The 16773-nt window shown below is 40.9% G+C and overlaps 1 protein-coding gene across 1 annotated transcript in view; it reads left to right on the forward strand.

The window, feature by feature from the left end:
• Positions 1-202: 202 nt before the first annotated feature.
• PIGG (phosphatidylinositol glycan anchor biosynthesis class G) overlaps positions 203-16773 on the forward strand; it is an 84904-nt gene continuing 68333 nt past the window's right edge. Inside the window, exons 1-7 of the mRNA XM_035309956.1 lie at positions 203-437; positions 2892-3097; positions 4239-4448; positions 5827-6015; positions 7697-7838; positions 10308-10554; positions 12206-12320. Of these exons, the coding sequence (XP_035165847.1) occupies positions 278-437; positions 2892-3097; positions 4239-4448; positions 5827-6015; positions 7697-7838; positions 10308-10554; positions 12206-12320 (1269 nt within the window). The 5' untranslated portion in view covers positions 203-277. The remainder of the gene's footprint in view (positions 438-2891; positions 3098-4238; positions 4449-5826; positions 6016-7696; positions 7839-10307; positions 10555-12205; positions 12321-16773) is intronic.

The following is a 16773-nucleotide window of genomic DNA, read 5'->3' on the forward strand; positions in this document are numbered from 1 at the left end:
TCCTCGCTCCCGACACGCCCGCTGACCCCTCCGCCGCCCCGTAGGCGGCCATTTCGCCCCCTCCCCATGTCACCAGATCCGGCCTCTACTTCCGCCTCCGCGCCGCGCCCCTCGGTGGGAGGGGGGCACCGCCTGGCCGGCGGCCAATAGCAGGGCAGGGCAGGCAGGTGCGGCGGCCTCCGATTGGCCGCGAGCGAGGCGTGGGCGGGGCGAGCGGAAGCCGGGAGCCGTGCCCGGAGCAGGGCAGCGGGAGCGGGCCGGGGGCCGGGGGCGCGGGATGCGGCTGCGCTCGGGGGTGCTGGCGGCCGGCTGCCTGCTGCTGCAGGCCCTGGGCGTCGCCATCTTCCTGCGCGGCTTCTTCCCCCTCACCGTGCGCGCCCGGCCGCGCGGCGACAGCCGCGGGGAGAGCCCCGCCGAGCCCGCCCCGCCGGGACCAGGTAAGCCGCCGGCTTCCTTGGATTCGTTATTTTTATGGTTCTTTTCATCCGTGCGGACGTGCACCCGCAGCCCCGAGGAGCCTTAACTGTCAGGGGCTGGGGTTCGGGGGCGCGCTTTGGGGTCTTCAGCCTCATTCCCCTACCCCCAGTGCTGCCCTCACGCTGGTGCTCTGTCAGTGGGATCTGTTTGCAGCAAGTGGCGGCGGGAGCAGGCGCTGGTTCGGGTAATTCGCTGGTTCGAAGAAGAGTGCTGCTTCGGTGATGCTCCCTGCAGGGTCGAAGTGCCTCAGAGCCACCTGAGTGAGGCTTTGGCACTTCAGCAGTGAGGAGGGCAGCTGTACCGAGAAGGGTTTCCACATTGCCAAAGGCACGGTGCCTGTTAGTGTTTATCTGAAAGCACGTTTTTTTTTCAGGTCCTGCCATATTCCTTACTCAAAATCATGAAACTTTCCATTTTTCAGTCACCTGGTTAATGAAGAGTCTGTGCTGATGCTCATCTGCCTTGTATGCCCTGGCACAGATCGTGTGGCAATAACGCCCGGCGCAGGAAGGTGTGCTTGGCAGAGAGCTGTCCTCCAGCGTGTGGAACCTATGGGGTGGGACGTGGTGTTCAGGGGCCGCCTGGGCTGAGCCGTGTTTCGGCCGTGTGAAACTCTGGTTCAGGACGTCTGCTTACGGTCAGCCTTGTGGAACAGGGCTGTCACTGCCGTGCTGCAGCTGCTTGCTGCGTGGTGTAGGTAATTCTTCCAGGTGCGTGGTGGTACGCGTGTTGGGACAGGCTCGCCCGACTCGCACAAAGGAGCAGACAGAGGTTGTGTAAACCAGATCACCGAGTGCCAGTGTCAGGCAGGCAGGAACACTGAAAAACTGAGCTGGTATAAAGATATTCCTTACCTATAGTTCTTGGGTTAGAGTTTGCATGTAGCGTGATCTCTTGGTCTGGCTTGTAAGCAACACCCTACCTTTACAGTTCAGTAGGCCACGATACAGAAGGCTTTCGCTTTACTTCAGATCTGTTCAAAAGAGAACGTTTCTCCAGTGCTTCTGTCTTTCCTGAATGTTTCCCTTTGTGAGCCCTGACTGCCATTGGATCCATGCCCGCTTCTCTTTGAGACAACTGATAACATTCTCTAGTTGCTTGGATAATAGTCAGTCCTTGCAGTGCATCATTTTAATAAGTTTTTGGTAGAACCTGTAGTTTTGTTCACTGCTTACAGAAATTCAGCTTCATGTAAAGTAACTTTTGTAAATAACGTTGCCAGGGATAGATAAGCATGCCACGTACCATTGCTGTAGCTGTCATACAATAAGAAACTTTAGATGGCTTGTAATCGACTTCGCCTTCCTTTACACCTTGACATATGGACGAGTACCTCTGTAGGAGGGGGGTTAATTCTGTGTAGTATCAGCACTGCTGTCGTATAAGTGGAGGACGTGCATTTGTGAGATGGTGTCCAGCTAGTTTTGTTTTCCTAGGCAAATGGGTAGGTGTTGCTCATTTGTGTAACAGAATAGCACATTCAGTTCTGCCTTCTTGTTTTTCACTCAGAGCCACGGCAAACCTGCCAGTTTGATAATTCAAATCCTTGAAAAAAACATCATTGCATTTTTAATCAAGGTTGCTGGGAGTTAGTGCTTTTGTTGCTGAGGTTTCTTCCTTCCCCCTGCTGTGCCCCCATCTCCAATTTCCTTACCTGCAGAAATCTCTGTCACTGGTGAGTTTGTGAATGTCACTTTATTGATGCTATCTATGTAACCAAAAGTAAAGCTTCTGAGCTTGTTTTTGAGGTTCTTTTGTTAGACACGATTATGTATGACTGTCCCAATTTTTGTCAGCCACTTATTCAGGAACACATTTTACTCTAGGATAGTGTAAAAAAATAAATGGACTCAATGCATGTACTAACAAGTTGATCCACTGCAGTGTTGTCTGGGTAGAGATCTATGGATAGGATCTACTCTGCTTCCATCTTTGTCCCAGTGTGTTTTCTCCTGGATTGGGTATTAGCCCAGGTGAACGCTGCCTGTCTTTTCTAACAAAAGTTATCTGCTGGAGATTCATAGTTCAGTCTTACTAAATTTACCAGAGAAGGTTGAAGCTATCCCTTCTTACTGCTTTGAACTTTGTTCTGGAGTTCTTCCTTGGTTCTCACAATTGAACTCCATTCATTCTGTGTTTCTGTTTTTTTTTTGTTTGTTTGTTTGTTTGTTTTTTCCTAATGTGACTTTTTTTAGTTCTGTTTTTATGTCGTTCCTATGCTGTATGGCCTGAAAACTCAAATTCCTCCGATTACTTCTAATGCTTGCCACTCTTTGCACCTTCTTGGTTCTAAATGTAGAATTAATAAAGAACTCAGTGGCACACGCTTTTGTGGTGCCACATTTTGTGTCTTTCAAAAATTAAAATTTGTTGGTAACTGTATATACCTTTTTTTGTGCATTGTTGTTCTTTAGGAGCGGTTTCTAACTGGACCAAAATTCCACCACCACTTTTCAAAAAAGTTGTCATTGTCCTGATAGATGCTTTGAGAGATGACTTTGTCTTTGGATCCAAAGGTAAACAGTTCATGCCTTACACTACACAAGTTATTGAAAAAGGAACGTCCTACAGTTTCATTGCTGAAGCGAAGCCACCCACCGTGACTATGCCTCGGATTAAGGTACGTGGTTTGTTTCCCTTTAGGGTGTTTTCTTTTGAGAAAACTGGGAAGGCTGGTGTGTTTCATGTGCTCAGACTGGCATAAATAGTGGGTTTGCTCAACTTATAGCTGGAACTTAATTTGCTGTAGTGGTGCAAGTGATGGAATTCTGATTTGCTGGGACCCAGATGTTCTTCCTGAAGAAAAGGCTAGGCGTTAAAGGAAAGCAGAGAGATTGGTGGTAGCTTCCACTTAAGACACTTTGCCTTGCTTTATTCCTTTTTTGGTAGCGCTGTAGTAGGAAGATCTCTGAGAATTAGATAAGGGCAGTTGGGACTGTGGTGCTGGTTTAAATGACTGATGTAATCTGTTCTTTTGTAATCTTGGGAAGGCAGCCTCACAGCCATCAAATTTTCCAGTTGTCTTCTATCCAAGAGCATTTTTGTTGGTGTTTCTCATTGTGTTCTTGTGACTTTTGACAGGAAGCCTAGCTGGTTGTAAATTTGTATTATCGTAGGGATGTTTTTGCAGACTTTAAAAAGAAAATTGTGCCAAGTTCAAGGTAACTGAATGATGGATTTTGGCTGTGTCATCAAAATATTTGATCATCTGGGCCTGCCAGTGGTGGATCTGAGTGGCATTTTGTTCATGGATAAGCTGAGATACAGAGCTTTTGGAAGGCCAGTGAGAGAGTGAAGGGAAAATAATCTAGTAGCTCTTGATAGGTGGACTTCATTGCATTTTCCCAGAAAATTCTTCATTTCTGTTTTGACTGTGCTACCATTTTCAGTGTTGTGCTACGTTAGTTTTACTTAGGCCATCTAAACAGTCTTATTGGTGTTTAGCTGAACTGATAAATGAAACAAATTTCAACTGGGTTAAAAAGTGTTTTTGCTACCCACTAGTTAAGAAAATATTATATTTACTTTTCTTTTAAGCAAGTAGTATTTCTGATGTCAACTAGCAGCGTGTTGTTACAGTTGACATATAGTGCATATAGTGTCATGTCTGTTTTTACTTTACTGTATTTCTTTATTGAAAGTGTAGTCACTTTCCTCTCTGCTTCATTACTTCCTCTTATGCTATTTTTTTTTTATTCTAAATACTGCAAAATTCTTAGGTACTGTTAATACAGCTCTTTTTCTTTTCTTCTTTTGTGCAGGCTTTGATGACTGGTAGCATTCCTGGCTTCATTGATGTTGTTGTGAACCTCAACTCTCCTGCTCTGTTGGATGACAATCTGATTTGGCAGGCAAAAACAGCTGGGAAAAGAATAATCTTTTATGGTGATGATACTTGGGTCAAATTGTTTCCAAAGCATTTTGTGGAATATGATGGAACAACATCCTTCTTTGTGTCAGATTTTACAGAGGTGAGAGGCTTTTTATAATCTCAAGTTAAGTAATGTATGCATGAACACATAGTGACATCTGAAAATGAGTGAAACTGTTCTTGTTCAGAAATGTGAACATGGCAATTAAACAGAAATTGGGTTGTATATTTTCAGTATTGATAACATGTAGCTAAGGATTTCTGCACTGCATATGCAGTGCAGAAATGTTTGGATAAACAATAATAAATTGTGTTTGTTACAGTTTGTTTAAAAATGCCGCTATTCATGGTCCAGTTTCCTATCACATTTTTTATTAATAAAGGCCATCTTTAAAAGGCCTCCTAATTCTCCCAGGTCCATCCTTTCTATAGTATTGCTTTTGTAGGTGCAAGATGGGCAGAATTTCAGTATGTTAGCAAAGAGGGAACATAAGCAGGAGAGAAAACAAGCTGTGAAAATTCTTATTCTGGGCATACTAAATGAGTCAGTGGGCTGGCAGTTCTAGTTTGTATTTTGAACCTTTGATTTGCAGAACCTCAGGCCCTTAATCTGGTGCTGCTGACATCAGTATTTTATTATCGTATTTAAGGAAGTTAGGCCTAATATGAATGGAAGTTACTTTTAATTGGTTATGTTAAGAAAGCCTGCTGGAAGCTTCAATGTGGAAAAAATGCAAATATGCTGCTGGGTCTGTGTTTACGTAGCTCTCAACGCTTCATATGTTTTTTGTGCTTTCTGAGTGAGAGACCATTAAAGACATAGCATTTTACAGCTTTTTTCAGATAGTTATATCCAACAAAGTCAACAAAGTAATGTTGCATGTGCAAAGTTTCTATTTCCTCTAGATATTAAAAATATTTATGCAACAAAAAATGGGATGTCAACCTAAGCAGGAGAACTTACGAGGTAGTCCCCAAACAGCATTTTCTGATTCTTCCTTCTTTCTTCCTATGTAGTCAGCTCTTTTTGTCACAGTAAATGAAATCCATTTGTGTTTACATAGTAGCAAAAAAATGAATTGAAAGATCAGGAGGGCTTTTTTATTCCTTTGCTTCCAAGCTCCAAAGAGCTGTATCTGCTTCTCCGAATTGATGAATCAGGAGTGTAAAGGATGAAAGTGACTCAAGATGTCTTGTTTTAAAAGTGTCTGTGGAAGCATGTCAATTCTGTTTTCTCTCTTTGTATGTAATACGACCCTTCACAAGCAGAAGGAATTGAAATGTGGTGAACGATCTTTTCTAAGACAGAATCTTTGACTCTGGCATTGAAACAATCCATGTATTTTTTTCTTTTAAATTTGAGTGGCTTTAGTTCTCATCAGCTTCTACAGAACTTTAATGGCTATTGAGAGCTAATCTTTCTATGCTTTTTATAAGCAGGAAATTATTTTTCTAATTGTTTTCCCTTTATTTCTGAGGTTGATGATAATGTTACCAGACATTTGGACAGGGTGTTAAAGAGAGAAGACTGGGATCTCCTAATATTACATTACCTAGGATTGGACCATATTGGCCATGTGACTGGGCCAAACAGCCCACTAGTGGGACCAAAACTTCGTGAAATGGATAACATCCTGAAGAAGATTCATATTTCCCTTCTTTCAAAGGTAATGTATCTTGTTCTGAGATCAAAGTGTGTTATTTATAGAATAGCATTGCATTAATATTCTCAAAACAATTGCTTGTTCAGGGGTAGTCGTTTATTCCTAGACCAAAGTGAGCATTGTTCTTTTTCCTTCCCCATGCATTCTCCACTTAACAATACAGTGTAGCATTTAAGGATTTGCTAGCTGACCTCAGTAACAACTGTCTCTTCTGAACAGCTGTGGGAAATAACTGCCCCTTGATGTGCAGGAAGAGGGAAGGAACACAAGCCAAAATTCTCTTATTGATCATGAATAATTACAGTAGTTGGTGTGATTTTCCAGTAATGAAATTCACCGGAAGGAATAATAGGTGTATATATAGCTATGTCACTCATTTTTATGATTTGAAGGTACGCTTAATTCTCAGATACTGAAAAGTATCAAGTAGAACTGGTGGTTGTAGACAGCATTTCTTCGTATGCTAAACATAGCACATTACATTATCATTACATTACATTATCAAATCTGCATCTCTTTGGAGAGCTGGAGACACAGGATGTCACTTATCTAAATACCCTGGATGTTGAAATACCGTAGCCTAATTCCAAGTGGTCTGCAGTTTGTTTGTTGTAGGCAACTGCATTTCGGAATAGGTACACTTAAAATTTCACTCGTCTTTTCAGACAAGAGGATAGCATTAAATTAAAGGAGAGGTTAAATTCTTGATGGTAGAGGTTATAATCTCATGTGTAGGGTGGTGGTTTTGGCACTGTTTGCTTGTATGTTACTCTTTTGCCAACATATGCAAGGCTTTATATTAGTTCTAGAATATGGAAAGAATGAAGGTACTTTGCTTATGTGTATAAGTGGTACTGGTAATCACTATTGACTTTGTTTTGGAATGATGATATTTATTTTCTGTCATCTTTGATTTGTTACCTCAGAGCTGTTGGACAGACCTCACTTATGCTTCTGTTCGTCTGTCTTCAGAAATATAGACATGATTTGACATAAGTCACATCAGTTTTCTACCCCAAAGACACTTGAAAGATTGGAGAAGAAATGCAAATTTAACTTACTTCTAACATTTCCTTAGTCCATGTTTGAGTTTAAAACTCACAATCTAAAATGGAAACGTATAATTAATTTTCTGTTTGTCTTACTAATGTAGTTTATTTTCTTTGACCCTGCTCAAATCTTCTTTAACCCATTGCTTATTGTAGGATTTATAAAATAGGTTTATCAAATTAATATTTTAATACTAATATTTTAAAATTTATATTTTATTAAAACCTCAATAAAGCTGAAGACACTTCAGCTGGGGAAAACAAATTTCTCTGTCAGTGCTACTGCGCTCCTGTTTTTTTTTTTTCCACGAAGTATGAGAACCTTTATCTAATCTCTCAGTCAGGTTCTTCTGACTCTGTAAATGGGTTGTGTTTTTGTTTTTCTTCTTTTAGAAAGCTTCTTTGTAGTGTTCATTATATAATGACACATATATATGCCTTAAGTTTTAAAAACAAGTATTGATGCATAACATTTAGCTGCAGACATCTCTGGTAATCTGCTCTGTGTGATGTGAGCCAGTCCTGAAAACTGAATTCGTTTCAACAAGTATCTATGCATGAAATGGATAAAGATAACGGGGCATTATATGTATACATATTCTTCTTACACTAACTTAGATTTCTGTGGTTTGCAGGAAGGAGAGGCTTCTCTGCCGAGTTTGCTGGTTGTTTGTGGGGATCATGGGATGTCTGAAACAGGTAGTCATGGTGGTTCTTCAGAAGGTGAAGTGCACACACCACTGCTGTTTATCAGCTCTGCTTTTGAAAAGAGAAGTGGTAAGGATCAAAAAAAAACTTGGTTAACTGAACTTTTTAGAACATGTTTTCATGTTTAATTTATATTAGCTCTAGATTTTTTCCTGAAAAGTACCATGGTTGTAGTGTGCTATCACCCTGGCAGTGCTGGAATTTAGCTCACGGTTGGTTCATTGTGCATGTATCTGGCAAGATCCCACATGTTCTGTGTGATCTCTGTGTTTAGCTGGAGTTTGCATCTGTGTCATGCTGAAACTGCAGCTTAGCCTGTGTAACCACAGACAGAACTAGGTATTTCTCAGATTACAACCTTTTGCAGAACTGACCTACTTGAGTGTTCAGAGCTAATGAGATCTCTTGTTGTCAGGATCATGGGATACTGGTAAACGGATTAGATTATAACTGAAATGTTTGAAGTGAGTTTTAAGCTTTGTCTGTCTTGGTCAGAATATTTTCCTGGCCTCCATTCTTCCGTCTTATATGTCCAGGAGTGAAGAATAAATGCCAATTTCTTATGCTGAGAATAACAGGAAAGAGGAAGGATTGCCCTTATGAAAGGAAGAGCGATGAAGCAGAGAAAACAGAACCATTGATTAATAAGCATCTAAGGAAAGAACATGGAGCACAAAGTATATTTACTGTATTGGCCAGACAGTTCATTTTAAATCATTAATGTGAGGTTGTCTGCTTCTGAAGCTCATTTTCTACTTGCTTAATATAGGTTAAGGTAAGAGGAAAGAAGGGATTGGTGTGTCTAGCACAACCTTTAGCCTAGCATCTGGCTTAAATAAACTCCTTGACTCAGTGAATCAGTGAAATGTAGTTCTAGGAGTGAACATTTTCTTCAACATAATACTTCTCCTGCCTTTCATTCTGCCTCTTGCCCATTTCCATCTGATTTCCTGCTTGCGGAACCTTGCCTTGCTTATTTTGCTGGATGTTCCTGCAGCACAGTGAAAGTACACTTATCTGTCTATCACTTGTGAAACTGTATCCAGCTGGAATAGAAAGGATTGCTTGAGGAGTCCTTGAACTCCTCACATATAAAAACAAAACAAAGTGAAGAGCTTACCGGAGCTCTCAGATCAGTTTTTGCTTTATAAATGTCACTGGTATGTGTTGACAACCAGCCCATTAGTGTGTTGATTCTGTAAATGAAAACTCTTAGTCAATTGTGTTAGTTTCTGTGGTGGTTAATCTGAACATGCAATTTCTTACAATATAATGAAACATATCTAGTCAACTGTTTTTTTTTTGATCAAGTCTGTGATTTGTAATAGTAACCATGTAAATTCTCAGCAGGTTGCTTCTTATTGTTATAGCAGTCAAAATTCTAGTGATTGCTCCTTATGATCCTACTGTAAACAAAACGTATTGCCATTAATATGGTAAACCTCAAAATGGTAATCCTGTGGGTTTTCGTATTTAATGTATAGTCAGAACATTACTTGTGTAGCCTTCTACAGAGATGCCACCCATGGTTGACTAAATGTAGTTGGTTTTGGGGCTTTTTTGACCAGTTAAAAACTTGCCTTTAAAGATGAAATCTGAAAATTGCTGATGTATAGGCACTCATGTAGAGAGTATTTAGGGATTATAGATGGCATTCTAAACAAGGATGGGATTAATTACAACTAGATGAGAAATGAGAGATGAAGTTCTAATGTTCTTAAAGGGAGCGTTGAGAGTAATAAATGCTGTGTATCATTTTTTTTTCACGTACTTAAATCATAACACTTAATGCCTAGATTTGCAAAGAGAACTAAGTAAACATGGAATAGAAAAACTGTTATGTAACTAGTAAGGCACAGGAAGCAACAATTGTCATTGCAATCTTAAATGTTTGCTTACCTTACTGAAGTATCTCACATGGATGTATAGAAGTCTGTGAAACTGAAGGTTAATCCTGAAAACTGCAGTCAGGTAATGGGATCCTGCACAGAACCTTTTAAAATCACAGGGTTTGCCTGTGCAGAGCTCCAGCATTTGGGCCTCAACGTTCCTTAACCTGACCTCTGATTCTGTTTGCCTAGCAGCCTGGTATGACAACAGCTAAAGATTTAATTATATCAAAAAGCTTCTAGAATGCTGCAAGCACTATTTTAGATTCTCATTCTTCATTCATGCATAAAATCAGCCTACTGTAGTATTTTCTATTCTTTCTAATATAAGTTATCAAACCTTCTCAGGATGTAAACTACAACATGATATTGGTAAGGTGGTATCCTGGACAATCTCTTCCAATATTTGTACTTGTATAATGTTCACATTGTGTTTACAGTAATTGCTTACATTGAAGAGTGGTACTTGCTGAAAATTGAATAAGTTTTAGTTTTACAACAAAGAAGAACACTCTAGATCACTTTAAGTAGTTGATCTAAGGACAGTGGACATATGTTTAAAATAAAAAGATGTCTCTCTTGCTATAGAAATAGAAGGGGCCTGTAATTGAAATACTTTTTTTTTTTTTTTTCATCTTTTTGGTTCTAGGTCCTCTAACACAACCTGAACTTGTGCAACAAACTGATTTGGCTAGTACACTGGCAGTAGGTCTTGGTCTACCAATTTCAAGAAACAGTGTTGGGAACCTTATATTGCCAGTTGTAGGAGGCAAGACAATGAGGGAACAACTACGTTTCTTGCACTTGAATGGATTCCAGCTTAGCAGTCTGCTCAAAGAAAATACACCTGCCTATGAAAAAGGTAAATCATCTAAAAAAACAATATACAAGAGGATGTTTACCTAACAATATGATACAGTTTGCGCTTTTAAGTTCAGGCATATAGTATTCAAATTAGCTATTTAATTGAGAGCAGTATTCAGAGAAATTTTGCTGAGTTCAGTCTTTAGTGTCTACTCTGGCACACTGCTTCTGAATAGAGTTTTTTTAATGGCCAGTACTCTTAAGTAGATGAAAGAGCAGAAGTAATGATGGAGTAAAATTAAAGTAAAACTGCCAGTATAGTTAAATCTCATTGTTTTCATATGTTCTATTTGTGAGGTATCCAACATAAGGATCTGCACTAATCCTGAGCACTGTTTGAAAGAAAAACATAATGGAATGAATTTTCAGGTTTAGAAAAGATACCTCAAGTAACGCTTGGATATAATTTAGGATGAGTTTTTTTTTTCCCAGTTCTTTCTTCTGTGTAAATTTACTTGGAGTGAGAACCTAGTTAACTGCAAAATTGCTAATAAAAATACGCATAACTGTGTACGTGTGTATGTGTTAGGAGGAAGGAATAAAAATCAAGGTTTAAAAAAAAAGTCTGTTCTAGCAAAATGTTGTATTTGTTTAAGAAGCATGTTGCAAACTGCAACATAAATAAGAAAGTCAATGTCATTATATGAATAAAAGAGAGTAGTCAGAGGTCAAAGGGAATACTTTACTATGGACATTAGAAAATATTGTTGTCTTCAAGTGACTGTGAAACTTGAAGTCTTTGTCATTTGACTTCCAATCTGTTGAATCAAAGAAACAACTGGATAGGAATGTAAAGCTGTGTTGTTGCAACTATGAGTACTTAAAGTGGAAAACAATATTAAGTTCAGCAAGATGACCATTGTAGATCAAGAATGAATTATCTTTCAACATCATGGCTTCTAATCATAATTAAACCCCAACTGGGTGTCTAACTAAACAAGTACTGCCAGTGATAGTGACGTGTTGATAGTAGGATGCATGCTCCATCTGTTCTGATACTTTTGCCCCTGTGAATGGCTCAAGTGAGGAAACTCACCGTGTTGGTGGGGTTCAGAATCGAAAATTCTGACACAGAGCTCCATCTATTTCTGCAAGAGCTGGTGAAGGAGACTGAAGCTTCTGTTTTATGTCATCTGTATTTTTGTCCAGCAACAGATTTATTTCAACTTGTAGCCTTCATTTGAGAAGTGAAGTTAAAATAGCTCAGGATGAAAATGTGAAGAATTTTATGCTACTTGCTTGTGACCGTGAACTGCTATTAGAGGTGCTACTCCACTGGAAAGCACCCATGATGACATCCTTTCCATCCAGTAACAGAGTGTCAGTAACATGGAATCAGATCCAAGTCCTTTCTATGTGGTCTTAGGGTGAATTCTTTGTGTTCTGTACACTTCTTAGGGTGTCTTGTTCTTACAGGATCCTAGATGTCTAAGCCTGTAGCTTAATATACACCATAGGAAGGTTTGCTTAGGACCATTAAGATTGGCAGGGAGAAGAGATGCCTTGCTGTTTGTTTAGTGTTAAGTTTTGTTGTTGTGGTTACTTCAGGACCTCAAAATATTAAAGGGGAAGTCACAAAGTCAGTGACGAATGCTGCCTGTAGTCCATAGGCATGGATAAATGGCAGCAAATGGAGCTCTGCATAGGAGTAGATGATTAGCCTGTTGAGAACTTATGGGGCAGGATTAATGTACAGAGAAGAATGGAAGGAGAACTCAGAAGGGCACAGACTTACAAAGGAGGGTACCATGATGGATTTGATACTTACAAGGAAATGGTTGGGAACATGAAGGTCACGGTCAGCCTCATCTTCAGCAACCATGGGTTGTGAAAGCATATAACAAAGCAAAAAGCAGGACCACAACCCTAGACTTAGGAGAGCAGACTTGCTCTTCCTGAAGGAAGGCCAAGGAATACAGTTCTGAAGAGAAGAAGTCTTCAGAAGCTCTGGTTAATACATTTTTTTCCTTCAGAGATCACCTCCTCCAAGCTAAAAAGCAATGTCACTACCATCTGGAGGAAATATCCACATGGAGCAAATCAAACAGAGGTGGCAGGAGGCACGTGTGGAAGGATATGAAACTTGGATATGAAAAAGAAACATGCAAGAAGCAGAAGGAGAGTTGGGTAGTCTGGGAGCATTATACACATTGTCTGAATATGCAGGGTTGAGATTAGGAACATCCAAGCCTATCTGGAGTCTATTGGAGAGGGAAGCAATAAGTGCTTCCATGGGTACATTAGTAGCAAAATAAAGACCTGGGAAAATGTGGGCCTGGTGCTTGATGGGTAGTGGACATGATGATAAAAGACATGGAAAAGGCTGAGGTAGTGAGTGCCTTTTTTGCCTCAGCCTTTACTGGTAAGAACAGGCTTCAGGAATGCTAAACTTCTGAGACCTATGGGAAGTGTGGAACAAGGAAAACTTACCTTTAGGGGAAGAGAACCAAGGTAGGAAACATTTAAACTGAATATATAAAAGTCGGGGGGGGGGGGGGGCTGATGAGATACAGCCACAAGTGCTGAAGGAACTAGGCAATGTCATTGTTAAATGTTCTTGAAAATCTTTGACAGGCCTTGGTGATAAGGGGAGGTTCCTGAGGACTGGAATAAAGCAAATGTCACTCCTGTGTTCAGGAAGGACAAGCAGGAGAATCCAGGTAACTACAAGCTAGTCAGCTTTACCTTGATCCTAGGGAAGATGATGGAGCAAATATTCCTGGAAAGCATTTCCAAATTTATAGAGGATAAGGCATGGATTTGATAATTTATAGAGGATAAGGCAATGGATTTATGAAGTGGAAATCATGCTTTGTCTACCTGACAGCCTTCTTTCTACAACAAGATGTCTGTCTTGGTGGATGAATTGAGAGAACTGCATGTTCTTCAGCTTGTTAAAAGCCTTGCTAATGTGTTCGTCTCCCATAATGCACTCAAAGACAAACTGGTATGGTGTAGATTAGATAAATGACTGGTAAATGCAATGGACTGAAAGGTGGCTGAACTGCCAGGCACGGGGTTGTGATCAGTGACAAAGCCCAGCTGGTGCAAGTCCCTAGTGGCAGGCCCCAGGGGTTGTCACTAGGGCCAGTACTGCTTAATGTCTTCATTAATGACCTGGAGGATGCAAGAGCGCACCCCTCAGCAAGTCTGAAGACAATACAGAACAAGGAGAATGATAACGCCAGGTGGGCTTGCTGCCATTAAAACAGACTGGAGAAAAGGGGTTAAAAGGAACTGCATGAAGTGCAGCAAAGAGGAATGTTAGAGACAAGTAATCGCATTCAACAGTACAGGTGGTGTGCGTACTAGGCTGGAGAGCAGCTTGGTGGAGAAAGTCAAAGTGTCGTGTAGCATGTCAAGCTGAACAGAAAGCAGCAATACATCCTTGTGGAAAGAAGGCCAGTGGCATACAGGGTTTCATTAGGAAGGCAGTCATTAGCAGGTCAGTCCTTTTTCTTTTCTCAGTTATGGTGAGATGATGTGTGGTCCTGGGCCTTGTTCTGGGCTTCCCAGTGTAAGGAAGACATTGATATTGTGTCGTGAGTAGAGTGAATGGCCATGCAGGTGATGAAAGGGTTGGAACATCTGTTATACGAGGAGAGAGACTGAGGGTGCTTGGAGAGAAGACTCAGCAGGGGCCTTATCAATCAATGTATGTAATACCTGATGGAAGGAAATGAAGAAGGTTGAACCAGACTGTGCTTGGTGGTGCCTGGCAAATGGCTAAGAGGCAGAGGATGTAAATTGAAATATGGGAATGTTTGTTTAAACGAAGGAAACTTTTTTTTCTGTAAGGGAAATAAAACACTGGAATGACTTGCCCAGAGAGTTTGTGGAATTTCCATACCGGTAGACATTCAGGACCTGACTGGGCAAGGTTGTGAACAGTATGTTCTAGCTCACCGTGCTTTAAGCCTTTGATTCTTACTTGTGGAACATCTGCACGCTCATCAGAGTTGTACTGACAAGTCTTGGGCCATACCATTTCTGAATTCCATAGATGAAGTGTTCTGTTTTGTGAAGGTAAGAAATCCCAGAAAGAAGCCCTATTAGACATCTTGCTCATTTGCCAACTGCAAGCTGAAACGTTCTGATTCAGATTCTCAATTAGTAACAATTGGTAGATCATGGAACTTCAGTTGAATGCAAAGTAAAACTGCTATGAGGGGAGCTGCAGTTTAAAGGAACTGATACTTATAGGGATGGTCTAAGCCTTGCTGCCTTTTAAAAAATAAAAATAAAAATTATTTATAGAATCATAGAACAGCCCAGGTTGGAAGTGTCCTCAAAATATTGTCAGGCCCAACCTCTCGTGGGAAAAAGGAGCTTACATGTCCAATTGCATCTCAAAAACCTCCAGTGACTGGGATTCTACCACATCATTGGTGAGGTTGTTCCAGTGATTTATTGTGCTCACTGCACCTAGGAAAACACTTTGGGTTTCTTAATGTGTTCATACCTCACTGTACGGCAGTCAACTGTAGTTAGCTAGTACTGCTTCCTTCCTGTCCTGAACTTCAGAACATTCATCGGAGTGATGAACTAGTCTTTTTTCTGTAAAAGACACTTTTCTGACACTTTTTGAGTGCAAGCTGGATGTTAATAAAATGAATGTCCACTTTTTAGTTTGGAAGTAATACTGGACTTGCACTAGGTGTATGTGTTGAATGAAATAATTCGGTATTTCTGAGAGATTTATATACTGAAACTCGAGAAGTCATTTCTACATGATACATTCCTTTTGTATACTTATCATTTTTTTAAATGATTGCTGCTTGTGATTGTAACTAAATGAAACTGTTGTGAACCATTTGCTGCGATAGCATTGGAAGAAGGCTGATGCAGAAAATGCTGGTATAATTCTGAGCAAGCAATCCATTCCCGGTGCTTTGGGAAACCTGTAGCAGGGCAAGCTTGCTTTGGATTTGGCCTCAAGTTTAGCTTCTCTTGTGTGTATGCCACACAAGACTGACCTGCAAATGTTATCCACCAGTTACTAAAACGTTTATTCAACAGTGCAGAGTCTATGGCCTGCCTCATTTTATACTTGCTGCGTACAGATGTGCCATTGAACATGTTGGAGTTCTCAGAGAAAAGAACTCACTTCTCTCACTCCTTTCTGCAAGTTTCTGATATCATTCCCTTAACGTATTTCAAAAATGTAAACGCAGTTTGACTAAAACAGTTATCTTTTGCAACATGGATAGAATGTTCAGTGGGCAGTAGCATGGAGAGAGGTAAATGAGATGGGAAAAAATGCTAAAAGGAAGAAAGAGGGAGATGGGGCAAAAAATCATGAAAAGGGATTGAAGCAGGAACAAGATATAGGCAGAATTTATTTAGATTTCAAAATACAACTTGAACAAGTTTCAGTGTCCTGTGTAATAAAATAGCGTCACATCAAATCTCAGTTTAATTAAAGCTCATTTTAGATGATCCTTTCTGGATTTCTGGTGTTCCTCAGAGGTATGAATATTTAACTTTTTTATTTGAAATAAGAGTTATTTGAATTTCTTATACTGGATGAGGAACTTTCTAGGGAATCCACTGTTCCAAAGCAGTGAATGGTAGGTAGGAAAGTCTCAGTTGCACAGTGGCAGCTGTCTTGATACACAGGTGCTTGCTGGTGGTTGAACTGTACTCACCAGCAAATACCTGTAAGCCTACTGCATAATAGGATCAGAGGTCATCAGGCCCAGCTGCCTGACTGACAGGCATGGGGCACCAAACTCCTTGTTAGGAAGCCTGTTGCATTGTTTGTCCACCCTCATGGTAAGTAATTTCTTCCTAATGCCCAGTCTAAACCTCTCCTGGCACAGCTTTGTGCCGTGCCCTCGCACCCTCACATTGGTGACCAGGGAGCAGAGACCAGCACCTGCCTCTGAGCTTCCCCTCCTCAGGGAGTCGCAGAGTGCTATGGGATCGCCTCTTGGCCTCTTCTCCAGGCTGGACAGCCCAAGTGTCATCAGCCTCTCCTCTCAGGACATGTCTTTGAGCCCTTTTACCAGATTTGTTGCCCTCCTCTGGATGCATTCCAAGATATTTTGGCTTGGACTCTTGGCTTGGACTGGCGCACGCTTCGTTGGGTTAGAAACTGGCTGGATAGCCGGGCCCAAAGAGTTGTGGTAAATGGAGTCAAATCCAGTTGGAGGCCAGTCACTAGTGGCGTCCCCCAGGGCTTGGTGCTGGGGCCGGTCCTCCTTAACATCTTCATCAATGATCTGGACGAGGGCATTGAGTGCACCCTC

This window comes from Oxyura jamaicensis, chromosome Z, assembly GCF_011077185.1.
Source record: "Oxyura jamaicensis isolate SHBP4307 breed ruddy duck chromosome Z, BPBGC_Ojam_1.0, whole genome shotgun sequence".
NCBI lineage: Eukaryota > Metazoa > Chordata > Aves > Anseriformes > Anatidae > Oxyura > Oxyura jamaicensis.